General features: G+C 51.5%; 1 protein-coding gene across 1 annotated transcript; it reads left to right on the top strand.

Moving 5' to 3' along the window:
• The first annotated feature begins 891 nt into the window (after positions 1-891).
• On the top strand, positions 892-21,715 carry LOC135404156 (ubiquitin carboxyl-terminal hydrolase CYLD-like). The gene is made up of 15 exons (XM_064638810.1): positions 892-938; positions 3,204-3,674; positions 5,871-6,152; positions 8,092-8,161; positions 10,077-10,297; positions 10,752-10,905; positions 11,263-11,404; positions 11,960-12,070; positions 13,559-13,650; positions 14,341-14,407; positions 15,319-15,448; positions 15,669-15,777; positions 15,924-16,042; positions 18,305-18,524; positions 19,995-21,715. The coding sequence occupies exons 2-15, from the start codon at positions 3,216-3,218 to the stop codon at positions 20,177-20,179; spliced, it is 2,361 nt and encodes a 786-aa protein (XP_064494880.1). The 5' UTR covers positions 892-938; positions 3,204-3,215; the 3' UTR covers positions 20,180-21,715.
• Positions 21,716-21,992: the final 277 nt, after the last annotated feature.

Raw genomic sequence — 21,992 nt, 5'->3', positions numbered from 1 at the left:
ATGGGGACAGAGGGCAAGGGGACACAGGACTAAGGGCCATGGGGACAGGGGACGTGGAGTCTGGGGACACAGGATTGGGGGATGTGGGGACATTGGGACAGAAGGCTCTGGGGACACAGGGCCGTGGGGACATGGGGACACATATGGGGCCATGGGGACACCCACGGATCCATAGGGACAAGGGGACACGGGACCATGGGGGGACACACAGATCCATGGGGACATGGAGACACCCACAGCTCCATGGGGACACACACAGCTCCGTGGGGACACACACAGATCCGCGGGAATTTCGATCCATTGGGACACACACAGATCCACGGGAATTTGGATCCATAGGGGCACAGGTCCGTAAGGACACCCACAGCTCCATGGGGACACCCATAGATCCACAGGAATTCGGATCCACAGGAAAACCCACGGAGCCATAGGAATTCAGACCCCTAGAATTCGGCGCCACAGGGACACCCACGGATCCATAGGAACACCCACGGATCCATAGGAATTCGGAGCCACAGGATCCGGATCCATAGGAGCACCCACGGATCCATAGGAATTCAGATCCATAGAATTCGGATCCACGGGGACACCCACAGCTTCCTAGGAATTCGGAGCCACAGGGACACCCACGGATCCATAGGAATTCGGATCCACAGGATCCGCATCCGTAGGAACACCCTCGGATCCATAGGAATTCGGATCCATAGGATTCGGATCCATAGGAACATCCCGTTCCCGCCCCCCCTCACGCCTCCGCCTCCTTCCCCCCCCCCCTCCGCTCAGCAGGGGGCGGGACCCGCCGCCAAACCCCGCCCCTTTCCCCCCCTGGCCACGCCCCCTCTCTCCCATTGGCCGACCACCCCCTCCCGCCGCTTCCCATTGGCTGCCGGGCCGCGCGCGCGCCCGGACGCGGAAGCGCCGGGGCCGGAGCGGCGACGGTGAGAGCGGGGGAATGAGGGGGGGTCGAGTCTAATCCCCGCTCAGAGACTTAAAACCGGTTTTATCTCCCTAAAGCGGGCGAAACTTGGGATATTCTGGGATGAATATCCCACAAATACAGTGTTCCAGGGGGAAAAAGGGGTTATTCCTGTGGTTTCGTGAGGAAAACGGTTTATTTTGGGGGGGTTTGGTGAGGAAAATTGTGTATTTTGGGGGGGTTTGGTGAGGAAAATCGCGTATTTTGGGTTTTTTTTTGCATAAGGAAAACGGTTTGTTGTTGGGTTTTAAGGAGTGAAATAGTTTATTGTTGGGTTTTGAGGAGTAAAGTAGTTTATTCTTGGGTTTTGAGGAATAAAATCGTTTATTCTTGTTTCTTTTTTGGTGAGAAACGTGGTTTATTCCTGGGTTTTGGTGCGGAAAAGAAATTGTTCTTGGGGTTTTTTTAGCGAAGAACGCGATTTGTTCTTAGGTTTTGATGAGGAAAATAGTGTATTTTTGTGGTTTTCGTGATAAAAAAGTGTTTATTTTTCTGCTTTTCATGAGGAAAAGAGTTTATTTCAGTGGTTTCTGAGGAGGAAAGTAGTTTATTCCTGAGTTTTGGTGAGAAAAATCATTTATTTTGGAGGTTTGACGAGGAAAATAATTTAATTTTGTTGTTTTTTTTTTTTTTAATGAGGAAAAAAGTGGTTTGTTCTTGGGTTTTAATTAATAAAATGGTTGAATTTAACTACTGGAAGTCTTGTAGTTGAATTTAACTCCCAGGTTTTTACTCCCAGGTTTTAACTCCTGGAATTCCACCTGTTGAATTTAACTCCTGGAATTTAACTCCCAAATTTCAACCACTGGAATTTTGGAGGTTGAATTTAACTCCCAGGTTTTAAACAGTGGAATTCCAATAATTGAGTTTAACTCCCAGGTTTTTACTCCCAGGTTTTAACTCCTGGAATTCCACCAGTTGAATTGAACTCCTGGAATTCTACCAGTGGGATTTAACTCCTGGAATTTAACCAGTGGAAAATTCCAGTAGTTGAATTTAACTCCCAGATTTTTACTCCCAGATTTTAACCAGTGGAATTCCAGCAGTTGAATTTAAATCCCAGGTTTTTACTTCCAGGTTTTAACCAGTGGAATTCCAGTAGTTGAATTTTACTCCCAGATTTTAACTCCTGGAATTCCACCTGTTGAATTTAACTCCTGGAATTCTACCTACTGAATTGAACTATTGGAATTTAACTCCCAGAATTTAACCAGTGGAATTCCAATAATTGAATTTAACTCCCAGATTTTCACTGATGGGATTCCAGCAACTGAATTTAACTCCCAGATTTTTTTATTGCCAGGTTTTAGCTACTGGAATTCTGGGAGTCAAATCTCACTCCCAAGAATTTCCCTGGAAAACAAGCACCAAAAAAAAATCTCCTCATGATCCCAAACATTTGTGTTTCTTTTCCTATATTTATCCTGGAAGATGCGGATTTGGTACCTCGGGAGATGCTTTGCATCTGATTTGAATATCATGAATATTCAAAATATTTGTGTGGGGTTTTATGAATATTCATGAGCTGTAACACAAACAGAAGAGTTGGAGGGACAGACCAGGAATCCCCTTCCCAAGGAATTTTCCAAGGCAGAATTTATCCTTTGCCTCCTTCTTGTAAGCAAGGAAAGAAAACCTGGAATTTAATGAGGTCGTTCCGGCTGAACTGGTCGGATGAGCTGTGGGAGACACCTCATCCCTGGAATTCTTCCTGTTCCAGGCTGGATTCCAGGCTGGATGGAGCTTGGAACAACCTGGACTAGTTCAAGGTGTCCCTGCCCGGGGCAGGAGTTGGAATTAGATGATCCTTAAAGTCCCTCCCAACCCATTCCATGATTTCCTGCTTCTCTTCCCGGGAGGGTTTAGGAGAGAAGGAAGAGCTGGATTTTTTTCCCATGGATGCCCAGTGAGAGGTCGGGAGGAAACTGGGACGAGCAGGACCATGGAAAAACTGGTTGGGTGGAATTCTGGATCCTCAGGGGGGTGATTAAACACTGGGAAAAGGGAGCAGGGAGGATTTGGGATCTCCGGCGTCGGAGCCGCTCCGACCCAACCGGGCGAGGCTTTGAACTCCAAACTCAGGGCTGGGACCTCTCCCGACCCGGATCCTTCTGGAATTCTGCTCCAACACCCGCGACGTCTCTTCATCTCCGCGACCTCCCAGTTCCTCCCGACCCGGTTCCCTCCAGAATTCCGGAAGTTGACTCCCAGTTTCTCCCACCCCCAGGGAAGCGCTGCCATGACCAACCTCCCGCCTCCGGCGTCGTCGTCCGGGAATTGCTTTTACATCCTGACGGAAGACTGTGCCTACGGAAGCAAATACTTCCAGGCTGGCACCATGTGCTTCTGCAGCGAGCGCAGCTACCTCCGGAATTTTTCCGAGGCCGGGCCCCCCACGTGCTTCCTGAAGGTCGTCGTGCTGGACGACGGCTCCGGCGTCACCGTCAACGTCGGGATCCTGCAGCCCCTGCGGGAAGAAGCCGCCGGGTTCCTGCTGGCCATCGGCAGCCCCAAGGAACGCCTGAGCTTCTTCCTGGAAAGGCTGAGCTTGGAAGCGGCGCTGGGAGCCGCTCCCGGCCGGAATGTGATGGTGGAGGTCGACCGGAAGTTCTTCCCGGGCGTGATCCGGTACGTCGGGAGCATCTACAAGCCCAGCTTGGCCGTGCTGGCCCCGGTGTTCTTCGGGGTGGAATTGCAGGTAATGTGGCCAGGAAGGAAAGTTCCTGGTTTTTCCGGGATGGTTTTGGGTGTGACATCCCTTTCTGTTTCCAGGGAAAAGGGGAAAACAGGGAGAAGCGACGGATCCCATCATGGCACCGAGTTCTTCCAGTACAGGAGGAACTGTGGGATCTCCTTCCAAGGAAATTCCTTGGTTTTCCATGATATTTTTGAGTGTGTGACATCCCTCCTTGTTTCCAAGGAAAGGGGGAAAACAGGGAGAAACAACAGATCCCATCATGGCACCGAGTTCTTCCAGTGTGGGAGGAACTGCGGGATCTCCCTTCCAAGGAAATTCCTTATTTTTCCATCATATCTGTGTGTGTAACATCCCTTTCTGTTTCCAGGGAGAGGGGGGAAAACAGGGATAAACGATGGATCCCATCACGGCACTGAGTTCTTCCAGTGCCGGAGGAACTGTGGGATCTCCCTTCCAAGGAAATTCCTTATTTTTCCATCATATTTTTGGCTGTGTCATCCCTTTCCATTTCCAGGGAAAGGGGGAAAACAGGGATAAGCAACAGATCCCATCACAGCACTGAGTTTTTCCAGTGCAGGAGGAACTGTGGGATCTCCCTTCCAAGGAAATTCCTTATTTTTCCACGATATTTCTGTGTGCGTGACATCTTTTTTTGGCCTGTTTTCCAGGGAAAGGGGGAAAAGCAGATCCCATCACAGCACCGAGTTTTTCCTGTGCCAGAGGAACTGTGGGATGGTTTATTTTGCCAAGGAAATTCCCTGGTTTTCCATCATATTTTTGGGTGTGGCATGCCTTTCTGTTTCCAGGGAAAAGGGGAAAACAGGGAGAAGCAGCCGATCCCATCACAGCACCAAATTCTTCCAGTGCAGGAGGAACTGTGGGATCTTCCTGCCAAGGAAATTCCCTGTTTTTCCATCATATTTTTGGGTGTGACATCTCTTTCCATTTCCAGGGAGAGGGGAGGAAAACAGGGAGAAGCAGCAGATCCCATCACGGCACTGAGTTCTTCCAGTGCAGGAGGAACTGTGGGATCTTCCTGCCAAGGAAATGCCCTGTTTTTCCATCATATTTTTGGGTGTGACATCTCTTTCCATTTCCAGGGAGAGGGGAGGAAAACAGGGAGAAGCAGCAGATCCCATCACAGCACTGAGTTCTTCCAGTGCCGGAGGAACTGTGGGATGGTTTATTTTGCCAAGGAAATTCCCTGGTTTTCCATCATATCTGTGTGTGTGACATCCCTTTCTGTTTCCAGGGAAAGGGGGAAAACAGGGAGAAGCAGCAGATCCCATCATGGCACCGAGTTCTTCCAGTGCAGGAGGAACTGTGAGATCTTCCTGCCAAGGAAATTCCCTGTTTTTCCATCATATTTTTGTGTGTAACATCCCTTTCAGTTTCCAGGGAAAGGGGGAAAACAGGGAGAAGCAGCAGATCCCATCACGGCACCGAGTTCTTCCAGTGTGGGAGGAACTGTGGGATCTCCCTTCCAAGGAAATTCCTTATTTTTCCATCATATCTGTGTGTCTGTGACATCCTTTTCTGTTTCCAGGGAAAGGGGGAAAACAGGGAAAAGCGATGGATCCCATCATGGCACTGAGTTCTTCCAGTGCCGGAGGAACTGTGGGATCTTCCTGCCAAGGAAATTCCTTGTTTTTCCATCATATTTTTGGGTGTGACATCTCTTTCCATTTCCAGGGAGAGGGGAGGAAAACAGGGAGAAGCAGCAGATCCCATCACGGCACTGAGTTCTTCCAATGCCGAAGGAACTGTGGGATCTCCCTGCCGAGGAACTGTGGGATCTCCTTCCAAGGAAATTCCCTATTTTTCCATGATATTTCTGTGTGTGTGACATCTTTTTTTGGCCTGTTTTCCAGGGAAAGGGGGAAAACAGGGAGAAGTGACGGATCCCATCACGGCACCGAGTTCTTCCAGTGGCAGAGGAACTGTGGGATCTTCCTCCCGAGGAACTGTGGGATCTCCCTTCCAAGGAAATTCCTTGTTTTTCCATGATATTTTTGAGTGTGACATCTCTTTCCATTTCCAGGGAGAGGGGGGAAAACAGGGATATACGATGGATCCCATCACGGCACCGAGGTCTTCCAGTGCCGGAGGAACTGTGGGATCTCCCTTCCAAGGAAATTCCTTATTTTTCCATGATATTTCTGTGTGTGTGCCATCCCTTCCCGTCCTATTTTCCAGGGCGAGGGGGAAAACCGCGGGCGCAGCGACGGCTCCTACCATGGCACCGAGTTCTTCCAGTGCCGGAAGAACTGCGGGATCTTCCTGCCCTTCAGCAAGATCCAGTTCGATCCCGGCGCGGGCAAGAATTCCGGGAATGGGAAGCCCAAGGAGGCCGAGGAAGAGGCGCTTCCCGTAAAAGTGGGAGACGCCGTCAGCTTTTACGTGGATGAGATCCCGACCAAGGGCGTCGCCATGGCCGTTTACCGGGAAGGGAGCCAGTGGTTCGTCAGGGTTTGTCCGGTAGGAGCGGCTTTTCCAGGTGTTTTTTTTTTTTTGGGAGCGGGGCCAGGGGGGAATTTTTAAAATTTGGATTTTCCGGTTTAAAATTCGGATTTTTTCGGTTTGAAATTCACATTTTCCAGTTTAAAATTCACATTTTCCAGTTTAAAATTTGAATTTTCCAGTTTCAAATTCAGATTTTTCCAGTTTAAAATTCGGATTTTTCCGGTTTAAAATTCAGATTTTTCCAGTTTAAATTTCAAAAATTCCGGTTTAAAATTCAGATGTTCCGGTTTAAAATTTAGATTTTTCCAGTTTAAAATTCAGATTTTTCCAGTTTAAATTTCAGATTTTCTAGTTTAAAATTTGGATTTTCCAGTTTAAATTTTGGATTTTCTGGTTTAAAATTCATATTTTCTGGTTTAAAATTCAGACTTTTCAGTTTAAAATTCAGATTTCCAATTTTAAAATTCAGATTTTCCCGGTTTAAAATTCAGATTTTCAGATTTTCCAGTTTAAAATTCAGATTTTCCAGTTTAAACTTCAGATTTGCCAGTTTAAAATTTGGATTTGCCAGTTTAAAATTTGAATTTTCCAGTTTAAAATTCAGATTTTTCCAGTTTAAAATTCAAATTTTCCGGTTTAAAATTCAGATTTTCTGGTTTAAATTTGGATTTTCTGGTATAAAATTCAGATTTTTCAGTTTAAAATTCAGATTTTCAATTTTAAAAGTCAGATTTTAAACCGGTTTAAAATTCAGATTTTCCGGTTTAAAATTCAGATTTTCCGGTTTAAATTTCAAATTTTTCAGTTTAAAATTTGAATTTTCCAGTTTAAAATTTGGATTTTCCGGTTTAAAATTCAGATTTTCTGGTTTAAAATTCGGATTTTCTGGGTTAAAATTCAAATTTTCCAGTTTAAACTTCAGATTTTTCCAGTTTAAAACTAAGATTTTCCAGTTTAAAATTCAAATTTTCCGGTTTAAATTTCAGATTTTCTTGTTTAAGTTTCAGATTTTTCCGGTTTAAAATTCAGATTTTCTGGTTTAAAATTCAGATTTTCCCGGTTTAAAATTCAGATTTTCAGATTTTCCAGTTTAAAATTCAGATTTTCCTGTGTAAAATTTGGATTTTCTGGTTTAAACTTCAGATTTTCCAGTTTAAAATTTGGATTTTCCAGTTTAAAATTCAGATTTTCTAGTTTAAAATTTGAATTTTCCAGTTAAAAATTAAGATTTTTCAGTTTAAACTTCAAATTTTCCGGTTTAAAATTCAAATTTTCAGGTTTAAAATTCAGATTTTTTTAGTTTAAAATTCAGATTTTCTGGTTTAAAATTCGGATTTTCTGGGTTAAAATTCAAATTTTTCAGTTTAAAATTCAGATTTTCTGGTTTAAAATCCACATTTTCCAGTTTAAAATTCAGATTTTTCCAGTTTAAAATTAAGATTTTCCAGTTCAAAATTCAAATTTTCCAGTTTAAAATTCAGATTTTCCAGTTTAAAATTTGAATTTTCCAGTTTAAAATTCAGATTTTTCCAGTTTAAACTTCGGATTTTCTGGTTTAAAATTCAGATTTTTCCAGTTTAAACTTCGGATTTTCTGGTTTAAAATTCAGATTTTCTGGTTTAAAATTCAGATTTTCCAGTTTGAAATTAAGACTTTCCAGTTTAAAATTTGGATTTTCCAGTTTAAAATTCAGATTTTTTCCAGTTTAAACTTCAAATTTTCAGGTTTAAAATTCAGATTTTCTGGTTTAAAATTCAAACTTTCCGGTTTAAAATTCAGATTTTCTGGTTTAAATTGGGATTTTCTGGTTTAAATTGGGATTTTCTGGTTTAAAATTCAGATTTTTGAATTTTCCAATGGGGGAAAAAAAAAAACCTCTGAAAAAAATCTTAAAAAAAAAGAAATTCCAGAATTCCCTCTTATTCCAGCGTTTTTTTCCTTCCTCTCCTTTCAGGAAGAAGAAGGAACGACAGATATTTTCCGGGAAATCCCGATGGATTCTGTGGTGAAGGAGAGTTTGCCGAGTAGGTGACGCCCTGTGGGAATTCCAGGGAGGGAATTTGGGATTTATTCCCTCTCCGCGGGGTCTGAAAATCCAATCAAAGCTGAGCCGATTGGGATTTAGGGAAAAATCCCCAAGTTCCAGGCGGAATTCTTCGGGTGAATCCTGGGAAGAAGAGTTTTCCCTCCGGGAAGAGGCTTTAATTTAGTGGGAGATGCAGCGGGAACTTCATCCCGGTGGGAAAAGCTCCGGTAGGAGTCGTTGGGAAAGGCAAGGAATCGGTGGGATCTCTCCAAAAATCATTGGAATTTTCGCTGATTCGTCTCGGTAAAGGCAGAAAAATTCGGGAAGAACCCCCTGCTGCCATTCCAGGAGTTTGGGAAGGGCTGGATTCGCTCCGAGGCCGGGAAACAGGGAACGGGGACATCCAAGGATCAGATCCAGCCGGGATGGGTTTAGGAAGGGCAGGACCTGTCGGACCAACCCGAGCTCCTTTTGTGACCCACCTGGGGGATGAGGGGAAGGTGTGGATGTGTCTGGACTTCGGCAAAGCCTTGGGATTATCTCCCATGGGATAATCCCGGAAAAGGCTTGGATGGGGGCACTCTGGGCTGGGTTGGGAACTGGCTGATGGCCCAGAGAGTGGTGGGGATGGAGCTGCATCCAGTTGGGATCCATCACCAGTGGTGTCCCCAGGGATCAGGGCTGGGCCCAGAGTGGTGGGGATGGAGCTGCATCCAGTTGGGATCCGGTCACCAGTGGTGTCCCCAAGGATCAGTGGTGGGAATGGAGCTGCATCCAGTTGGGATCCGGTCACCAGTGGTGTCCCCAGGGATCAGTGCTGGGCCCAGTCCTGTTTAATGTCTTTATCGATGATCTGGATGAAGAAATCGAGTGAACCATCAGCAAATTTGCAGATGACACCAAGCTGGGGGGGAGTGTTGATCTGCTGGAAGGCAGGAGGGCTCTGCAGAGGGATCTGGCCAGGCTGGATCCATGGGCTGATTCCAACGGGATGAGGTTCAACAAGGCCAAGTGCCGGGTCCTGCACTTTGGCCACAACAACCCCCGGCAGCTCCAGGCTGGGACAGAGTGGCTGGAGAGCAGCCAGGCAGGAAGGGAGCTGGGATTTGGGATGGGCAGGAAGCTGAACAGGAGCCAGAGTGTGCCCAGGTGGCCAAGAAGGCCAATGGATCCTGGCCTGGATCAGGAAGAGTGTGGCCAACAGGTCCAAGGAAGTGATTCTGCCCCTGGACTCAGCACTGGTGAGGCCTCACCTGGAGTGCTGTGTCCAGTTCTGGGCCCTCAGCTCAGGAAGGACATGGAGGGGTTGGAGCAGGTGCAGAGAAGAGCAACGAGGCTGGGGAAGGGTCTGGAGCACAATTGCCATGAGGAGAGGCTGAGGGAGCTGGGGGGGCTCAGCCTGGAGAGGAAGAGGCTCAGGGGAGACCTCCTCACTCTCTGCAACTCCCTGACAGGAGGGGGGAGCCAGGTGGGGGTTGGTCTCTTTTCCCAGGCAACGATCAGCAAGACAAGAGGGCTCGGTCTTCAGCTGTGCCAGGGGAGGTTTAGGTTGGATATTAGGGAGAATTTCTTTCCAGAGAGGATAATCAGCCATTGGAATGGGCTGCCCAGGGAAGTGGGGGATTCTCCATCCCTGGATGTGGCATCAGTGCCATGGGCTGGGAACCACAGCGGGGTTGGATCAAGGGTTGGATTTGATGATCTGGGAGGTCCCTTCCAACCCAGCTGATTCTCTGATTCTCTGATTCCCTGTCATCCTGTCGGACCAGCTTGGTCATCCGCTGGGAATTACACCTTGTGCTCGTCTGTGTGGCCCGGAATCCAAAATAGGCCTGCAGTTGGGTGAGATCCAGAGGTTCCATCCGTTTGGGATGGAATTCCCGCCTCACCCGGTGTTTTGTGTCGTCCGCCAGGTTTGTTTCCGTCCTTCGACTCCGACGTGAGTTTGGGACCCCCAAATCCAAGGAAAGCGGAGACGAGCGAGAGCGGCGAGGAGGGCGAAGGTGGGAATTCCCCCCTGGAAGTGAACTCCATGGTCCAGATCGCCTTGGACAAGGGGAGCCAAGTGTCGGGAATCATCCGCTGGTTGGGATTCCTGCCCCAGATTAAGGAGAAAATGGCGGGAGTGGAACTGGTGAGGGGCAGGTTTGGAATCTCCGGGTACATCCAGGGGCTGGGAGCGCGTCCCGGGAAGGGGATGGAGTTGGGAAGGGTTTGGAGCAGCTGGGGGGGCTCATCCTGGAGAAAAGGGGGATCAGGGGGGATCCAAGGGGACAGGAAGGTGGAACTGGGTGGGATCGGGCTCTGCTCCCGGGGAACGCGGGACAGGACGAGAGGGAACGGCCTCAAGTTGCGCCAGGGGAGGTTTAGGCGGGATATTGGGAAAATTCCTTCCTGGAAAGGGCTGTAAAGCACTGGAAGGGGCTGCCCCGGGCAGGGGTGGGATCCCCATTCCTCTGGAGGGATTTCCCATCCCTGTGGATGTGGCCCTTTGGGGGGGACACAGTTTAGTGGTGGTGGGAGCTCTCAGAGCTCTTTTCCAACTCCGTGATCCCATAAATCCTGCCATTCCTGGATGTCTTCTCCAGGATGAAGACAAGGGGGTCACCGGGGGCGAGTGGTTGGGCAAGTCCTACTTCCACTGCGCCCCAAAACGCGGCCTCTTCGTGAGGCTCAACTCCTGCCAGCCCGACCGGCGCTTCCAGAGCCTTCCCGACGCCCACCCCTCCCCCCTGGAATACGGTGAGTCCTCCGGGAAGCGGGAAAACCGGGAAGACTCCCCGTGGAGAAGGGAGGTCCTTCACCTGCTTTGAGTCCTGGTTTCTGGTGGCATCTGTGTCCCACCACACCCCTGGCACTGCTGGCTTCAGGGTGGGACTCCAAAGGTCTTAGAGGTCTTTCCCAACCTAAAAGAATTCCGTAGGGAACATCCCCACCGGCGTGAGAGATCGTAAGCGATTCGGGAAACCGGGAAAACCCAGACTGAGCAACCACCTTGGAGTCTTAGGCTCAGCTTAAGACTTGTGGAGGGGGGAATCAGGGAAGAGCTGAGCTGCTTCTGAGGATCTGGGGACTCCAAGGGATTTGTTTTCCTTGCAGGAGAACGGGAAGTTCTTCCCCGGGCTCCTCCGGAGAGTTTTCCTCCCCTCCGGAATGAGGCGGCCGTGCGCGTCCTGCGGGGCCGGATGAAGGGCATCCAAGGCCACTGCAACTCCTGCTACATGGATGCAGCTCTCTTCAGGTGAGGAAATGGCTTCCCTGAGCGGGGTTTTAATCCCTAAATCACAGCACTTCCCTGGATTTCCACGTCGGTGGGATAAAACCGCGGAGACAGAGCCCCGAGGCTGCTTTTCCAGCTCATTCCCAACCCTGGAAGGCTCTCCAGCCCTGAGGAACCCCCCTCCCCGTTCCCGTGTGTCTTGTCCTCCAGGGTGCTGAGAGCTCCCGGTTTTCCGGACTCGGACCGTGCTGGCTCTGTCCCCGGAAGTTGTGGCTGGAATCACTTCCCAAGAACCCACCCGGGAGGTCCCAGCTGGGCTGTTTGGAGAGGAAAAGACTCCCTGGGGGCCTTTCCCTGAGTTTTGGCTGCCAAGTAGGAATTCCCTTCTCCCTGAGCTCTTCCCTTGCTGTCTCCCAGTGTCCATTGACCCAGCTGTGCTGTCCCTCACCTCCCTGTCATTCCATGCATGGAATCTTGAGCATCCCAGCCATCGACTGTCGCCATCCACCTGCATTTTGGGGTCCGGCCGTTGCTCCCAATCCGTCGGGATTAAACCCATCCCCACTCTTTCCACAGCCTCTTCTCCTGCACGTCCGTGCTGGACTCCATGCTCTTCATGCCCTTCCCACTGAATGACAGGAATGTGCAGGGAATTCTGCGGGATGAGATCGTGAATCCCCTCCGGAGGTGAGTCTCTGGGAATGCCGGGAGTTTTCTGTCTGCCTTCGTTCCTTCTCTGCTGGCCCTGGAGGTGGGAGCTGGCGCCGAGGGAAAGGGATTTTCCTGCCAGCCACGTCCCACAGGAGAACAGGGAATGGTTTCCCACTGCCAGAGAGTAGGTTTAGGTGGGATATTGGGAAGAAATTCCTCCCTGGGAGGGTGGGGAGGGGCTGGGATGGAATTCCCAGAAAAGCTGTGGCTGCCCCATCCCTGGAAGTGTCCAAGGCCAGGTTGGAGCAACCTGGGATCGTGGGAGGTGTCCCTGCCCAGGACAGGGGGTTGGAATTCAACAATCCCTCCCAACCCAAACCATTCCATGATCCTGTGATGGTTCTTCCAGTTGTTCCTTTCCCTGGGATGTGAGGCTGTCCCAGCTCCTTCCACGAGAGTCTCCCGCTCTGGAGAAACCTTGGGAGCTGCACTTCCCAGGGAAAGGGAAAAACAGGGATTCCTGGGGTTCCAGCCACCTCTGGGTGGAATCCTGGAGTTGATGAAGCTTTGCCTTCATCAGCAATTGATCCCAAAGAATTCCAGGCTGGATGAGGGGAGACCATCCACCTTCCAGAGCCTAAAGGGGCTCCCGGAGAGCTGGAGAGGGAATTTGGACGAGGGATGGAGGGACAGGACAAGGGGGAGTGGCTTTAAACTGCCAGAGGGCAGGGTTAGGTGGGATACTGGGAAGGAATTCTTCCCTATGAGGGTGGTGAGCAGCTGGAATAGAATTCCCAGAGAAGCCGTGGCTGCCCCATCCTTGGAAGTGCCCAAGGCCAGGTTGGACAGGGCTTGGAGCAACCTGGGATAGTGTCCTGGAAGTGTCCCTGCCCAGGACAGGGGGTTGGAATTCAACAATCCCTCCCAACCCAAACCATTCCATGATGGTTCTTCCAGTTGTTCCTTTCCCTGGGATGTGAGGCTGTCCCAGCCCCTTCCATGAGATTCTCCCGCTCTGGAGAAACCTTGGGAGCTGCACATCCCAGGGAAAGAAAAAAACAGGGATTCCTGGGGTTCCAACCACCTCTGGGTGGAATCCTGGAGTTGATGAAGCTTTGCCTTCATCAGCAATTGATCCCAAAGAATTCCAGGCTGGATGACGGGAGACCATCCACCTTCCAGAGCCTAAAGGGGCTCCTGGAGAGCTGGAGAGAGAATTGGGATGAGGGATGGAGGGACAGGACAAGGGGGAGTGGCTTCAAACTGCCAGAGGGCAGGGTTAGGTGGGATACTGGGAAGGAATTCTTCCCTATGAGGGTGGTGAGCAGCCGGAATAGAATTCCCAGAGAAGCCGTGGCTGCCCCATCCCTGGAAGCGCCCAAGGGATGCAACTTGGAGCAACCTGGGATAGTGGGTGGCATCCCTGCAGGTTAAACAAAATGACCTTTAAATTCCCTTCCCACCCAACCCATTCCATGATTGAAATGCCCCGGAGGGATCACCCGGAGCCGGTTGTCGTTCCAGGACTGGATTTGTCCGGGCCAGCAGCGTGATGCACCTCCGGGAGCAGCTCACGGACAAGGGCCAATGTTCCAGCTTCACCAACGCTGAGAAAGGTCAGGAGCTCCCTCTGGAGCTTCTCCAGGGCTGCTTCCCTGTGTTTTGCCTCATCCAGGCACCAGCCGACCGCTGAATTTTGGGCTTTTCCCGGGAATGTGCTTTAAGGAGCCGGTGATTTATGGCAAAATTCACACGGAAAATGTTTTCGGCTTTTAAAACTTTCCGTATCCATTGAGCCCCTTCCAGACCCTAAAGGGGCTCCGGGAGAGCTGGAGAGAGAATTGGGATGAGGGATGGAGGGACAGCACACAGGGAATGGGATTAAACAGACAGAGGGCAGGGTTAGGTGGGATATTGGGAAGGAATTCTTCCCTGGGAGGGTGGAGAGGGGCTGGGCTGGAATTCCCAGAGAAGCTGTGGCTGCCCCATCCCTGGAAGTGTCCAAGGCCAGGTTGGAGCAACCTGGGATAGTGGGAGGTGTCCCTGCCTATGGAAGGGGGTTGGAACTGGATGATCTTTATGGTTCCTTCCCACCCAAACCATTCCAGGATTCCATGAAAGTGCAGCATCCAAAGGCTGGTTTGCCTTTTCCGTGCTCCCCTTGGGATTTGTACCTTATCCAAGTGCTCTCGGCCTTTATCCTCATTGCCCCCTCACCTAAAAAATGAAATTCCAGGTTCATGGAATGTTGGCTCGTGTTTCCCTGGCAGCTTTTGGCTCCCATCCCTTTTCCCTCCCCTTTCCAGATCCCGAGGAATTCCTCAACCTCATAATGCAGCAGATCCTGGGAATGGAGCCACTCTTGAAACTCCAGTAGGTTTCCACAGCTGAGGGATGCAATTCCCAGGTTTTCCACCTCACATTCCCTGGGTTTGAGGGTCACTTTTCCCTTTCCACGGAGCTTTTTGGAAGCACAGCTCTGAGTTCCGGGCAGCTCCTTCTGCTGTCCCCTGTGATCCTGCTTGTTGGGATCTTCCCAGCCAGGAAAAAAAACACTTCTGAGCTCTCCCTGGAAGGCGCTGCCTTCAGAAAATCGGGATAAAAAGCCTCGTCCCACCCTCGGGGAGAGCTGAGAAGGGGTTTGAGGGCAGAGCCAGCAGGATCCAACAGCCTTTGGCTAAATCTGGGATGCATCCAGGCTGCCGAGCTGGCTCCCATCCCAGAGCCCATGGATGCCATCCCAGGACTCCCACAAAGGGGATGAGGGGCTAGAGGAAGCCAAAAGTAACAGAAGGGGATTGTTGGATCTCCGCTCTCCTTTGTGGATCCGGGAACGCCGGGAAAAGGCCGAGCACAAAGGGGGCCTCTGTGCTGCAGCTCCCCTGCAGGGGGTTATCCCGAGGAAATCCCTCCCCTGCTGGATGGAGGCCTTGTGGGAGCTCTCCTGGAACAGCTCAGTGATGGGGATATCAATGGATCTCCCACCGGAGCAGCCGTTGGATTGTGGGGCTTAAAAGCCGCTCCCAGGATTTTTTTTTATATTTATATCCAGGAATTTTACCCACGGGAGCAGGATTTGGTGCTACAGGGGGGACAACAAGGCTGAAAGTCCTACTTATCCCCCCATTCCCATGGCACAAACGTGGGATTTCCACGTGGAAAAAGGGCTGGGTGTGGCACCAAACCGCCCCCGGTGCCTGGAGCCCGGAAGCTCCGGCGGGAGAATCCTCAGGGAGAATCCTCCCACGGCACCACCTCAGCCATCCCCCGACTGTTCCCTGCAGGTCAGGAGGGCAGGAGCAGGATTGTTACTGCTACCAGATCTTCCTGGATAAGCAGGAGGATCTGGTGGTTCCCAACGTGCAGCAGTTGGTGGAACGTTCCTTCCTGTCCTCGGATCTGAAGCTGGTGGAGGTGAGGCCCTTCCCTCTGCTTCCCAAAATACCTTCTAGGTCCCACATCCAACACCGAATCCAAGCCTGACTTGGGAAAAAGGGCTCGGCTTTCCCCGTTTCCCTTTTATCCCGCGAGAAGCCGCGGCGGGAAGTCTTCATTCCCAAATTTAGAGCAGAACCTCCGAGCTTTGGCTTTTCAGACTCCCTTTTCCCTTTCTTTCCCCCTTTCCTTTCCCCAGATCCCATCCTGCTTCATTATCCAAATGCCCCGTTTTGGGAAGGAATACAAAATGTTCAGCAAAATCATCCCTTCCTTGGAGCTGGACATCACAGACCTGCTGCTGGACAGTGAGTTGGGAATGACGGGCCGGGAGTTCTTGGGATCAGGGTGGGATCCTTCTCCTTCCCCGAGGAAGAATCCCCCACGGTTTTGGCGGGACAAGCTGGATTTCGGGGGGGATCTGGGGAAGCTCCAGCCTCTGTTGTCCCTGCAGGTCCCAGGGAATGCTGCCTGTGTGGAGACGTTGCCACCCTGGAATGTTTGGAATGTTTCCAGGACCAGGTGTTCGCAGCCACGGGCCTGAAGCAGTTCTGCAGCTCCTGCTCCAGACAGGTATTTTTCCTTGGATGCTCCCCAGGAATCCACTCTCGGCATGAGGTTGAACCCTCCCAAAATTTCCCTGGATGTTGGGCACGGAGTCATTCCCACAGGGTGCTGAACTCTCTGCTCACACAGAGCCTAAAGAATCATGGAATCATAAAATCATGGAATGGTTCAGGTTGGGAGGGAGCTTAATTATCATGGAATTCCAACCCCCTGCCATGGGCAGGGACACCTTCCACTATCCCAGGTTGCTCCAAGCCCTGTCCAGCCTGGCCTTGGACATTTCAGCTTCACATCCACAGCTTCTCCGGACAACCTATTCCATAAAAAAAGCACAAATCCTAACCTGTTCCATGAAAGCCCCTAATCCTGCACAAACTGGGTGCTGATCCCTCACCATGAGGATTCCCAAACCTTTTTGGAGGGTGACAGACTCCAGTTTCAGCTTCTTCCTGCCAGGCTGTTGCCACAACAGCATTCCCAGACATCCAGGGAACACAGGAGTCAGAGAATTTGGGAATAAACTGGGAATCTGACCCCTGTCCCCTCTCACAGGGTCAATCCCAACCTGTCCCCTCCCTCAGGATCATTCCCATCCCCTCCCTCAGGATCATTTCCCATCCCCTCCCTGAGGTTCATTCCCATCCCTTCCTTCAGGATCATTCCCATCCCCTCCCTCAGGATCGTTCCCATCCCCTCCCTCAGGATCGTTCCCATCCCTTCCCTCAGGTTCATTCCCATCCTCTCCCTCAGGTTCATTCCCATCCCCTCCCTCAGGTTCATTCCCATCCCCTCCCTCAGGTTCATTCCCATCCCCTCCCTCAGGATCATTCCCATCCCTTCCTTCAGGATCATTCCCATCCCCTCCCTCAGGATCATTCCCATCCCCTCCCTCAGGATCATTCCCATCCTCTCCCTCAGGATCATTCCCATCCCCTCCCTCAGGTTCATTCCCATCCCTCCCTCAGGATCATTCCCCTCCCTCAGGATCATTCCCATCCCCTCAGGATCATTCCCATCCCCTCCCTCAGGATCATTCCCATCCCCTCCCTCAGGATCATTCCCATCCCCTCAGGATCATTCCCATCCCTTCCCTCAGGATCATTCCCATCACCTCCCTCAGGATCATTCCCATCCCCTCCCTCAGGATCACTCCCATCCCCTCAGGGTCATTCCCATCCCCTCCCTCAGGGTCATTCCCATCCCCTCCCTCAGGATCATTCCCATCCCCTTCCTCAGGATCATTCCCATCCCTTCCGTCCGGATCATTCCCATCCCTTCCGTCCGGATCATTCCCATCCCCTCAGGATCATTCCCATCCCCTCAGGATCATTCCCATCACCTCCCTCAGGTTCACTCCCATCCCCTCAGGATCATTCCCATCCCCTCCCTCAGGTTCATTCCCATCCCCTCAGGTTCATTCCCATCCCCTCCCTCAGGATCATTCCCATCCCTTCCCTCAGGATCATTCCCATCCCTTCCCTCAGGATCATTCCAATCCCCTCCCTCAGGATCATTCCCATCCCCTCCCTCAGGTTCATTCCCATCCCCACCTTCAGGATCATTCCCGGCCCCCCCCTCAGGTTCATTCCCATCCCCTCCCTCAGGATCATTCCCATCCCTCCCTCAGGTTCATTCCCATCCCTCCCTCAGGTTCATTCCCATCCCTTCCCTCAGGTTCATTCCCATCCCCTCCCTCAGGATCATTCCCATCCCTCCCTCAGGATCATTCCCATCCCTCCCTCAGGATCATTCCCATCCCCTCCCTCAGGATCATTCCCATCCCCTCCCTCAGGATCATTCCCATCCCCTCAGGATCATTCCCATCCCTTCCCTCAGGATCATTCCCATCCCCTCCCTCAGGATCATTCCCATCCCCTCAGGATCATTCCCATCCCTTCCCTCAGGATCATTCCCATCCCTTCCCTCAGGATCATTCTCATCCCCTCCCTCAGGATCATTCCCATCCCCTCCCTCAGGATCACTCCCATCCCCTCAGGGTCATTCCCATCCCCTCCCTCAGGATCATTCCCATCCCCTTCCTCAGGATCATTCCCATCCCTTCCGTCCGGATCATTCCCATCCCCTCAGGATCATTCCCACCCCCTCAGGATCATTCCCATTCCTTCCCTCAGGATCATTCCCACCCCCTCAGGATCATTCCCATTCCTTCCCTCAGGATCATTCCCATCCCCTCAGGATCATTCCCATCCCTTCCCTCAGGATCATTCCCATCCCCTCCCTCAGGATCATTCCCATCCCCTCCCTCAGGTTCACTCCCATCACCGACGCAAGGCGCACAAACCGGCGCGGCTGCACGTCCCGGAGGAATTCCAGCGGTGGAATTCCCGGCGGAGGCAGCCGATCCCTCGGGAGAAGCTGGAGCTCTTCGCCGTGCTCTGCATCGAGACCAGTCACTACGTGGCCTTCGTCAAGTACGGCCCCGGGAAGGAGCACTGGATGTTCTTCGACAGCATGGCCGACCGGCACGGTGAGCGCCGGCATTCCGGAAGCTCCCGGGACCTGCTCAGCACACCCTTTCCCTCTGGAATTCCCTGCCCAGCTGAGTCTCGCTCTGGATCTTGCTTCCACTGAATTAGACTCCAGAAAAAAATAGGGCCAAGCCAAGGTGGGAGTTCTTCCAGGTTCTTCCATCCATGGCCAGGCCAAGGTGGGAGTTCTTCCAGGTGCTTCCATCTCTGGATATGTTCAGACAAGTCCATGTTTTCCCTCTGAAATTCCCTGTCCAGCTTAGTCTCTCTTTGGATCTTGCTTCCATTGAATTAGATTCCAGAAAAAAGTATGGCCAAGCCAAAGTGGGAATTCTTCCAAGAGCTTCCATCCATGGCCAGGCCAGGGTGGGAGTTCTTCCAGGTGCTTCCATCTCTGGATACGTTCAGACAAGTCCATGTTTTCCCTCTGAAATTCCATGTTCTGTTTAGTCTCTCTCTGGATCTTGCTTCCATTGAATTAGATTCCAGAAAAAAGTATGGCCAAGCCAAGGCAGGAGTTCTTCCAAGAGCTTCCATCCATGGCCAGGCCAAGGTGGGAGTTCTTCCAGGTTCTTCCATCCATGGCCAGGCCAAGGTGGGAGTTCTTCCAGGAGCTTCCATCCTCTGGATACGTTCAGACAAGTCCACATTTTTCCTCTGAAATTCCCTGCCCAGTTTAGTCTCTCTCTGGATCTTTCTTCCATTGAATTAGACTCCAGAAAAAAATAGGGCCAAGCCAAGGTGGGAGTTCTTCCAGGAGCTTCCATCTCTGGATATGTTCAGACAAGTCCACATTTTCCCTCTGAAATTCCCTGTTCAGTTTAGTCTCTCTCTGGATCTTGCTTCCATTGAATTAGATTCCAGAGAAGAGTGTGGCCAAGCCAAAGTGGGAATTCTTCCAGGAGATTCCATCCATGGCCAAGCCATGGTGAGAGTTCTTCCAGGTGCTTCCATCCTCTGGCTACGTTCAAACACAGGGATTTAAACCCAGTCCCAGCTGGGCATGGATTATTCTCCTGTCCTTCCCACTTTGTTCTTATCATGGAATGCTTTGGGTTGGAAGGGAATTTCGAAGGTCAAGGAAGTCCAACCCCCGTTTCCATGGGCAGGGACTCCTCCCACTATCCCAGGTTGCTCCAACCTGGCCTTGGACACTTCCAGGGATGGGGCAGCCACAGCTTCTCTGGGAATTCCATTCCAGCCCCTCCCCACCTTCCCAGGGAAGAATTCCTTCCCAACATCCCATCCAACCCTCTGGCAGTGGGAAGCCATTCCCTGTGTGCTGTCCCTCCATCCCTCATCCCAATTCCCTCTCCAGCTCTCCCGGAGCCCCTTTAGGCTCTGGAATGTGGATGTTCTCCCCTCATCCAACCTCTTCCAGCGCTTTTGGCCTCCAGGTGTCTCCTGGAGCTGCAGGAGCTCATCCCTTGGGATCTGAGCCGGGCCTTCCCTCCTTTTCCCTGCCGTAGGTGGCGAAAGCGGCTTCAACATTCCCGCCGTGACGCTGTGCCCGGAGGTCGCCAAATACCTGGAATTGCCCTTGGCCGGGCTGGCCCTGGAGCAGCCCCGGGATATGGATGGAGTGGCCAAAAGGCTCTTCTGTGACGCCTACATGTACCTGTTCCAGAGCCGGAAAATGGCCCTGTACAAGTGACCCGGAGCGGCCTCGGGAATCCGGGATCGCTTCCCGGCCCCTCGGGAACAGCCGAGTCTGGACGCAACAAGCTGCACTTGGGAGCCTCTTCTTACCTCTCCGGGTATCCCGCTATCCACAGGTTTGGGAAATCCAGGCTTTATCCCGTGGGCACAGCTGGACTTTGGAATTATCGACGCCCGGATCCCGTCTCGTTCCGCGCGTTCCCATCCCGCCCTTTTCCCTTCCCGCCCTCCTTTTCTCCCGTCCCTCCGAAGCCGAGGACCAGCAGCAACCAAAGCACCGGGATTCACCCTCAGGTTTTCGGGGAGCACAAGGAATCCACAGCCTCCCCTTCCCTGAAAACATCCTCGCCTGGATTCGGGGGAGTGGGAAAACCGGGCGGGAGCCGGTTGAGATGGATCAGGAGGAGGGGTTTTCCCTCTAAATCCCTCAATTATCTGCACTTCCCTCATCCAGCACTTTTTTCCTGCCATCCCTCGGGCGTCTCGAGCTGAAAATATCCTTTAAAATCAGACATTCCTGGAAGAAGAAAACTGGGAGAAGGACGGAGCACCTGCCGCTCCCTCCCTTCGGCAAACTCCGTGCGGGATTCGGGGTTTCCACTTGACTCTTGAGCACTTCCCATCCCGTTGTTTTTTTTTCCACGTCCGCTTCCAAGTTCGGTGCCAAACACCGGAATTCCAAGGGCAGAAATGGGAAAAGAAACCAAAAAAAACCAAAAAACCACTTTTGGATTTCCTGCCCCGAGTCCAGGAAAGTTTTGGGATTCGGCGGGAATCGATATTCCATGAAGTTTAATAAATTCGTGAACTGGGGGATTCGTGGACGTGGAATTCCAGCGGCGGGACACCCAAAACCTCATGGGACACCTCCAGGAATCCCGGATTTGCAGCTTTAACCCCTCTCCCTGCTCTTTTTTTTCTTTTCCCTGTTTAGTGCAGGAATTTTCCCACCTGGCTTCGGATCTGTCCCAGTGGCTCGGGCCACGCGGTTTAGGATCGTCTTGGCATTCCATCCCTACGGAATCCTTCCACTTGGATAAGTCCCACCTGGAGTTCTGGGCCTGGTTTGAGCTTCCCAGTCCGGGAGAGAGGAAGAGAATCCAAGGAAGAGCCGGATGAAGGGATTGGATGAAGGGATTGGAGCAGGAGAGGCTGGAAGAGCTGGGATTGGATGAAGGGATTGGAGCAGGAGAGGCTGGAAGAGCTGGGATTGTCCATCCTGGAGAAGGGGAATCTCCTCCATATCCATAAATCCCTGAAGGAACCCCCGGGAGCTTCCGTGCCCGGCGCCAGGACCAAAGTGGTTTCGCTCGGATTCCCTCTGGACATCGGGAATCACATCCTTGGGGGGTGACAGGGGGGGAATTCCAGGAATTCCGCTGGCACAGGTCGCTCCCCTCGGCCACCCAAGTCGTTCTTCATTCCTCTTTTCCCAAAAAACTCGGGACAACCTTTACTCCGGCACAACGAACTCGGGGATTTTTTGGTGCTTTGCTCTAAAAAAAAATAATATGGAACTTCCGGCGAAATATTCCCGGTTTTCCTGGAGTTTTTTCCGTCACGGGATGCTCCAGCCTGTCGGGATTTTGGGAATAGCGACCGGCGGGTTCATTAAGCTCTTAATTATTCTCTTCCCTGGCAATGGGTTGGGAAGATCCAAAGCGGTGGGAATGATCCCTGGGAATGGGGAGGTTCAGCTTCCGGGGGATTTTCCTCCCGCTGGAGCTGCAAAGGGGTTTTCTATGGAATTAGGGTTTTACACTGGAATTAGGGTTTTTACTGGAATTTGGGGTTTTTCAGGGGAATTA

The sequence above is a fragment of the Pseudopipra pipra genome, chromosome 1 (assembly GCF_036250125.1).
Source record: "Pseudopipra pipra isolate bDixPip1 chromosome 1, bDixPip1.hap1, whole genome shotgun sequence".
NCBI classification, from domain to species: Eukaryota; Metazoa; Chordata; class Aves; order Passeriformes; family Pipridae; genus Pseudopipra; species Pseudopipra pipra.
The sequence above is the reverse complement of the archived record's forward strand: the minus strand, read 5'-3'. Positions and strand labels throughout refer to the sequence as shown.